The 9,035-nt window shown below is 35.8% G+C and overlaps 1 protein-coding gene across 1 annotated transcript; it reads right to left on the bottom strand.

Annotated features, from left to right (window-relative positions):
- Positions 1–2,101: 2,101 nt before the first annotated feature.
- Positions 2,102–5,704, bottom strand: LOC117432428 (troponin I, fast skeletal muscle-like). Its single transcript, XM_034054356.3, has 5 exons — positions 5,577–5,704; positions 4,370–4,498; positions 3,714–3,803; positions 2,865–3,038; positions 2,102–2,532 (listed from the first exon to the last, which is right to left on the bottom strand). Exons 1-5 carry the CDS (start codon positions 5,604–5,606, stop codon positions 2,440–2,442), a joined length of 516 nt encoding a protein of 171 aa, XP_033910247.2. The 5' UTR covers positions 5,607–5,704; the 3' UTR covers positions 2,102–2,439.
- Positions 5,705–9,035: the final 3,331 nt, after the last annotated feature.

The following is a 9,035-nucleotide window of genomic DNA, read 5'->3' as shown; positions in this document are numbered from 1 at the left end:
TGCACTACACAGCGCACTTACAAAACTTTAAAATTGTTGCTGTTCACTTCCTGCAGTGTAAAATTAAATGTTCTACAGGAAACCAGTCAGAGCATCACATGGTGTTGAGCTTATATTAGCCCTTATAAAAGATTACCACAGTATTTTTGCTTGGTTATACTAAGCATTTGCCATAGCTTACCCTTGCTTGCCATGTTTATTAATAAGCTTTACCATAACTCGCTGGTCTTTACAATGCTCACCTTTGCTTTACCATGCTTTCACTGTGTTTTATTATACTTTGATAAGCTTTTACTATAGTAAAGTGCTATAAAGAAAGAGCCTGGTATTGTCAAACAATGAGAATGACAGATTACAGTTTCACTAAATTATTTAGGAATTATATAAACTAAATGTTCTTCAGTGGCAATACCAGGGTATTACAATAACAATGGAATAGTTATATGGTATTCATGGAATACCAATGGAAAGGTATCCCAAGAATAGCAGGAGGGACATGCAAAAAATCTGTTGTAAATTCTACACTAGAGACGAGAGCGGTGGCACATTGTGCTACTCATGCTCTAACAGGTTATGCATGACACTGTGATCAGACACACCGATAACTATCAAAGGTGCATAGAATGAAATAATACACAGTTAATTTAGAGATGTCATTTCCTGTCCAGCTCGCCATCTCTGCTGCAAGAGAAGCCACTTAACTTGTAATACTGTAGGGGCCTTACACTTCAAATATCCAGTGCCCTACAGGATTTCTCCTAGTCGCCAGCTAATTATTTCTCAACTAAAAGCGCTTCATGCATTTGCTTTTAATTGTGTTATTGACTCTTGTGGTAGAGACTCGAAAGGAGCCATTCACATGCCTTTGAAATGTGCAAATTAAGCCTTCTATCTATAGAAACAATGATTAAACAGCAGGGTGAATTTGCAGCCTCCTACTTTCACAACAACAATAATAACAATAACAATAGCACACCAAGAATGAAAGATATTTTCAATAATACAATAATTATCATTATAAAATAAGGAATGTTCAGTATAAAGTAATAAGCAATTGTCTGACACCTCAAAAAGGAAGCATCTACTGTTAAAATACATTTAATGAGTATTGCCTTTGTGATTTGAATAGTTATTTATATAGCTAATAAAAGAAGAAGTGAAACTTCTTTTTACTGCCTCCCCTAGCACCTGGTCCCACACTGTGGTCTTGGTGTCTTCCTGGGTTCCATGGTTTAGTTTTCGGGTGTGACCCATGTTTGTCCATACCATTGTGATCATACACACTGTAGGAACACATACTGGTTGTCAGCTTGTTGCCTCTGTGAGAGGTCTGTAATGTATTTATTGGTGATTATAAGGTGAACATTTGCCTCAAACCCGCTGGACGAGGCAGCAGACCCCTCATAACAACTCCAAGGGTGGAGTTGTGGGAGACGGTGGGAGGCAAATTAATCAAATGCAAGGAGAGGAAAGTTACCTGACTATTTATGTTTCTCTAATAGGCCTGAAATGGATGACGTAATATGTGTAGGGGGCAGTCTTTACTCCAAAACTAAAGTTATAAACATCAAATACTGTATCACCTAGTAAGCTAGACTTCTGTTATGTTCTCAATTTGCTTATACTGTAATTCAGATTTGATTTGGATCAGATTATGTTTCTTGCATCAAAATACATTAAAACATTTTCATTAAAGAAAGAAAGCTCTCTAAAATGTTTGGATTTTTTTGCACAATATAATTGAGCAAGGAAGAGGGAGTCTTGTATTTGCTGGGCAAGCTGCTTCTTATGTTAACTTGGCACAATGTTTTTGAGGCAGAGCTGGTCGCTGTGTATATTTGACTCCTGTACAGGTTCAGATCGACTCCTATGCAGGTTCATCCAAACAATGGCCTCAAATCTCATCTTTTTTTTATTAATTTTTTTAATGAGAAACAATTTAGAATGAACTTTAAAAACCACAAATCATACTGCACAAGAGATTCAAACTGCATGAAGTGTCTTTCCATACACTAGTCTTCACAATGAATTAGTAAGCATCGTTTGATACAGGCAATTGCAAAAAATCAAGGAAAAAAGACATCACAAAAACTTGAAAAGCTTTCTTTAAACCATTTATTTACACATGTAAGTTTGCAATGAAATATATTTCTAAACAAAATATATTTAATGCACATCAACTCTTTCCAAAGCTGGATGTTTTGGTAGCTCTACAGCAACAGCATTGACAGAGCAACAACATGGTAACGAGCAGCCGAATGTAAAATGTTAAAAGCCAGCCTCTGGTTTTTAAACTATACAAAGTCCACCTGAAGAGATCACCGACCATATGCAAATAACAGATCAGATGAGAGGAATTATGGGGGATGAAAGATGGGTGATGCAGTGTCGGCCTACATAAAATGTATTAGAAACCAAAAATAGTTGCTGATGCACTGTTTAAGCCTCAGATTCAAACATCTTCTTCCTGCCTTCCATCCCAGCCTTATCTTCAATGTTCTTACGCCAGTCACCAACCTCACAGATGTCTTTCTGTAAAGCGAGAGAGAAGGAGCACAACATTCAGAAAGGGTCTTATCAAATTAAACAACATCATATTTGGTTGTAGAAATTTCTACAACAATTAGCATGAGTGATTCAGTTATCATTTATTTAGGCTGGTTGTTTTTAGCAGAGGCTTTACTTGGTTAAAAAAATCTACTCTATAATTTTAAAGAACTGCCCTCAAATTAGGAAAATGGGGTGTTTTGTTGGGATTTTATTGTAGGATAACTGCAATACATTTGTGTAAGGGACTATGCTAATACAACTGTAACTGTTGAAGAGAGCTTGAACAGGTCCACCACTCTATAGCAGGCTCTTACCTCTTTCTCCTCTTTCTTCACTTGTTTCAGGTTGGCTCTCAAGTCCATGGACACCTTGTGCTTGGAGCCCAGCAGAGCCTGCAGCATAGCGTCAGCAGACATACGCACTTTGCGCAGAACTGGCTTCTTGAACTTGCCTTTCAGGTCAAACACTTTCTGTTTCAGGTCCTCAATCTGTAACAAGTAAAGCATGATTTAGCTTTGAGAGCCTCGTTGTCATGAAATTGAGGTTTTCCTATCCCAATATGCAGATTGGTGTTTCTCCATCTCAGTTTTCATTCTAAGAAGAATCTATTTTTCTGAACATTTGCCACAAATTATTTTTGAGGAGATAATATTTTTAACATTGAATTAATTAATTATGAATCATCATCATACTACTACTACTACTACTACTTCTACTACTACTACTAATAATAATAATAATAATAATAATAATAATAATAATAATAATAATAATAATAATAGCTATACATTCATGGAATGTCTGAGCTGCACTCAACCCAAACACTGTACAATGTATAAATCTGAATATTTTGTTACTCTGTTTAACAGGGCATAGGCTGGGTGCAAACTGGCAACCCCATGCAACACAAGCAAGCGCGTCTAAACCACAATGTCGGGGTTGTCTGCATTGAGTCACCTGATCAGAAAAAAAATCACTGTGATCTGCCGTTGTATAAAAAATCACTGTGATCTGCCATTGTATATATACAATGGCAGATCACAGTGATTTTTTTTTCAGATCAGGTGACTCAATGTACGAGTGAGAATCTAGACCATGGGCTGCTTGGCTCAGGTGACAAGTTTCAATGTTGAAGGTCAAATATGAGAAGGCGATGAGATTACCTCCTTGGTGCTCTTTTTAGCTTTGGATTCCAAGTCATATCTCTCCTCATCAACAACATCAATCTTTCCATGGAGCTCTTTGCATAGATCCTAAGGGCATAAAGGCATTACATACATTATTTAGCAGAGGCACATTTTAAATGGTGTGATGTACAGTTCACGCATGCAAACACCAATTTTTTGAGGGAACTGATTAATAAAGGGGGAACAGAATAAAAATGTCCATGAATGTGAATAAATGTTTAATGGAAATTTAGATTATAAGCTGTCCCCCAACACAAAAGTTTGTAAAACACACAGAAAGTTATCTATTTTAACGACTGCCCACTGCAACAAAACAGGGTGTTTCAACTGTTCGCCTGAGCGGCTGAGCACGGCTTTCTGGTTAGGAAGTGTATCTCATACGTGATGTAGCCAAACTGGCTACAAAGAAGTGCGTCATGAAGGCTTCATTTTAAACACTCAAAGCTAAAAACAATACGATCCCACAATCCCCCAGTAACCTGCAAGAATTTTCGAGGTTGTTTGGAAATAAGCACTGAAACGCTCTTTTGATTTCGGTGGATAGCCATGGGCAGCCAAAGCCTGTAGCGCCAGGCAATGGAAACAAGGCAATAGTTTTTACTTTATCAAAATAGTAGGCAGTGATACAGTACCTGCAGTTCTTTCAAGCCACTACCCAAGGACAGTGGAGGGCATTTCTCGTTCAAGTAGCTCACTTTCTCTGCTGCTCTTTCAGACTCCTCTTTCTCAATTTCAGATTTGGCAATCTGGAGCATCAAGCTCTGCAACACAAGAGAAACCACTCAGTGACAGACTGATATGGCTGCAAAATCTGGGGTTATGGCTTTAAATGGTGTCATTTATTACATGCAGCCGATTTTCTTCTCTAAATTTGAATCCATATTCTATTTGTATTTGTCATATAGTGGAACTTGTGTATACAGTAATTGCCATTATAGCAGTATTATTTATCTACAACATGTATTAAGACAACCTGTACTGGCATTTCCAATATAGTCACAGATTCTTTTTCTCACATTGCTCCTACAGTATGTTAGCCCACTATCTGACTTAGACATAAAAAATAGTGACTCTTATACAGTAAAGTGCAGTACATATATCATTTCCAATCAACATGGTTTAACCACATCAGTGACTTATCTATGGTAATTAAAAATAAAGCATGAGCACCATACATATTTCATTAGTTTGGTGTAATTGAATGATGCACGGTTACTTGGTATTTAAATTGTGTATAAGAAGTCTTTTGTTCTAGTCAATGTTAGGTGTGTAACAATAAACTAATCTCATGATACAATAGGCAGTAGGCATGTCGCACTACGATGTGTATCACGATACATGTGAGCATCCTGATTGGCTACTTGTGTGATGCATAAGATCAAATAGTCGTTTAATGAGGGACCATTTTGTTAAAAGACAAATATGTAATTAGATAGGGTGAGTATGTATCCATATCAACTGTAAAACACACATATTGGTCATGTATCAATACAAATGATACATATAATAGACTTCTTACCACCGATGACTTCACTGAATGGACTCTCCAGGAAAAACATAAAAGGTGAGAGCACACTTAGTAGTTTCGCAGTATAGCTTCAATTAATCTATGTATCGTCAAACGATACATACTTTTATTACGATGCAACATATCATGTAAAGAAAGGATCATGATTCATCGATATGTATCATGCATGCTCCTCACTGACGGTGTCGAAGTATACTTTGTTGATTTTAGCTTTACTGCAAGTATATTATAGTTCTGGGGTGCTTGTGTATATATAGAGCAAGCAAATAGATTGGATTATTAAAACTGTTACTTATTGAAAGATGTTTTACCTTCAGATGCTGCTTACGGCTAGAAGACATCTTCTTCTTCTGCAGATTGACAAGAAAAAACAGGGTTTATCAAAATCTACACAGTATTATTGCAAAAATAGTGAAATAAAGGTTGGGTAGAAAAAAAGTTGTTTTGCTACTAATATAAAATGTGTGTTTTTAATAGATAAGAACGGTAATTAAAATGATGATGTCAATGCCTGGATTAAGTGTAAGTCATACGTCTATCTGTTTTAAGGGTTATGTGTTAGACATTAGCAGTAAGGAGTAGAACATTCGAATGGATGGTTTCAAAGACTGCTTCGATTCTAATCATGGACTACCTTAGCTAAGGTAACATTTTTAGATAAGTAGCACTGAATACATACAAAATATTTTTTTGAGTTGCTTTAGCCTGTATCATTTGTATTCAAATTGCTGAGCATTCCCTACACCGAATGCAAGGTCACAGCATTGCTTATCAGAAGCAAAGAGCCGTTTCACATGTTACCAGACACAGAAAGTTGCCAATTTACCTCTTCGCTGTGGAAGGAAAGGAAGAAAAATGTCAGTTTCACATCAGTAAAACACAACTGAAATGTGTAACTAGCATAATAGAAAAGTGCATTAAACAAATACAGTATACTTACTCTCCCATTTTGATTTGTGTGTTTTCTCACAACCTGCATCATAAGAAAAACATGTGTTATGCTGTTTCTATTCTATTCTATATATTTGCTACCATACAAGCAATCTAACCATCCACCTGCCAGTTTTGACTGTACCACATGCAAATGTACTACTATTATTTTTTAGTACCTCTTTTGTTAAGGTTTGAACCTTGTGATATATATATATATATATATATATATATATATATATATATATATATATATATATATATTTGACATACTGTATTACCAAATAACAATTTGGACATTAAGATGTTAACAGAATAAAATTAGAAGCTGCAGTTCCTGCAACATAGTACAGTAATATGCTGTTAACATAATTATGCTTCTCTCTGATCATGTGTCTTTGCCTTTACACTGAAAAACAGGCCCACAATGTTCTGTTCTGAAAGTAAATTGCACAGCTAATGTCAAATTTCTTATTTTACCTTTACTGTCTTTATATAAGCATTCTAGCAATTTATCCTCCATTGAAAGACGGAAAACATTACTGATTCTAGTAACTCTGATTTAATTTAAACCATGGTTGATGTACTGCAATTGTTTAAATGCTGGGTCATAAGGTAAAACCTTTGTCCCTTAAGAGATGTATTTCAATTCTTGAAACAGGATGCAATTTCATGATTGGTTTTGGGTATATACTGCATAGGTTCATATATGTATACAAAATAAATATTCTATTATTAGTAAATTACCCATGTAAAGATTCCCGACTGTTAATGTGCACAGTGATTAGTTTACCATGCTTTACTAGCATGGTATGCTTTAAACATGGTATTTGCTATGCTTTAAACATGGTATTCTTCTGTATGATTTCAAAGGGTAATGGCCCATCTTGGAATTTCCATGGAATCTATTTTAAACCACAATCCACAGCCAGTTAGAAAATGCTTCTAAATTTGGGCAGACTTTAAAGAGGAGGGACAGCTGACTCCTTGGATAGCTTGTGTGTATGCAGCCCCCCCCTCCCCCTTCTCTCTTTCTTTCCCCCCCACCCCCCCCAAGAATATGTAGAATTGAACACCATGACAGGTGGCAGGACTCTAGAGTTCCAGGAGAACGTAAGTTCAGAGGCACTAGGGTGTAGAAATGCTAAGGGTGAGCAGCTATGCTTTCACTTGGCATTTTAAATAAAGTCAATGTTTCAGACTATCATAATTAATTTTATATTAAATGTTTTTAATACCCATTGAGATGAAGCCGTCCCATTTACAAGGGTGTCTTGGTGCAGTAATTTCTTTATATTATTAAGTAACAGAATTATATCTCAGATTTAAATATTGTTTACACTCAGCCACACACCCACTTTTTTTCATTAGCTTTTTTTAAGAATGTAAATCTATTTTATAATAAATAAAACCATTTTATTTTTCTGAATTCAAAGTAAATATTTATAAAATGGATTTAATTAAAACCACTCTGTCAGGAGTTTATTATCGTCATTTAACTTAAAGTAAGGATTAAAGAACCATATATCTTTTTTTTTTTTGCCCCATATCTTAATATTATAAGTTTATTTTGTGGCATTTTCTTTCAAATTGGTTAATCAGTACATTCATTGATTATTTACACATTTCAGAGCCCCTTTTAGTAATACAAGAATTTTAACCTAATAAAATACAGAAAAAAAACTGCTGTTTATTTCATTATTAATTATCAATTATAACGTATATGTTACTGGATAAGTGTAACCTATTTCATGTAATTCAGTCAAATATTATAATAACAATACAAATCTAATTTGAACAGCATTTTTTCCTCCCCTAAAAATATTTTAGTAAAGAAATGAAAAAGTCTCACCTAGAAGATTGAAGTACCGGACAGAGAACTGGTGGAGGGATGCAACAGACTCACAAGCCACGGTTAGCTGTATTAGTGGGGTGGTATAAATGCCTTTCTTTGATGGCTCAGCAGAACCTTACTATTCTCTTTATGGAAGTGAATAACCTCTCAGGCCAATTAGACCCTGAGCTCCAGAAATACAATCCCGACCCACGCCCTTCTTCATTATAAATAGACCTTCCCTGCAAGCTGGCTTCAAGAACCTTCATGAATGCTCAGTCAATAATAAAAATGAAATTGTACTCGATATAAACTGGGCTCTGAATGTAGTGTAACTAAACCCATGGAGTGAAGCTTCATCTTTTCCCTGTTATATGTGGACTGAATATCTAATATATGGAACTGGGATTACACTCTGAAGAACAACTCTGACAACCTCTTTTTTTATAGTTATATTTAGTTGTTTGTGGCTTTATTACTGGTTCACCTTTTATTCGTCATCCTGGTATATTTGCTGATCTCATTGCAGCGCTAGAGTGAGCTTAAAGTACAACACATGAAGTACCTGTAAGCAGCAGCATCTTTCATCTATAGTGTTGAAATAGCTGCACATTCCAATTTGATTTACAAAATACAAGTATAGAGCCAAAAGATCTTCAGCAGCAGAGATTAACCAGCAAACACAACGGTGTATTTATTGCCATCTCCTGGTTGAATTCAGAAAAAACATTTCATTTGACCTGTGTACCTTTTACTCACCAGAAACACATAGCAAGACCTTCAAGGATTCAGCCCTCTTAATGTACCATGTCTAGTTTCAAGTTTGAAAGTGTCATTCAAAACACAGTGAATGTGTTGCATAGACTTGGAGCAACACATTCACTGGAGGGATTGTCTCAATACCATGTGAGCGAGTGCCTTTACCTTGGGTGGGAAGTGTGAGTTTTATCCATGCCTAGACACAGTAAGAGAAGTCGGGAGAAAATTGAGCTCAAGTCACATAGGC

This window comes from Acipenser ruthenus, chromosome 27, assembly GCF_902713425.1.
Source record: "Acipenser ruthenus chromosome 27, fAciRut3.2 maternal haplotype, whole genome shotgun sequence".
NCBI lineage: Eukaryota > Metazoa > Chordata > Actinopteri > Acipenseriformes > Acipenseridae > Acipenser > Acipenser ruthenus.
This window is presented reverse-complemented; position numbering and strand designations above follow the sequence as displayed.

Coding starts and splice junctions, on each gene's coding strand:
- LOC117432428 (XM_034054356.3), bottom strand. CDS start 5,606: ATGTCTTCTAGCCGTAAGCAGCATCTGAAG. Junction 4,499..5,576: donor GCCGTAAGCAGCATCTGAAG/GTAAAACATCTT, acceptor CTTGTGTTGCAG/AGCTTGATGCTCCAGATTGC. Junction 3,804..4,369: donor GTGGCTTGAAAGAACTGCAG/GTACTGTATCAC, acceptor TTATGCCCTTAG/GATCTATGCAAAGAGCTCCA.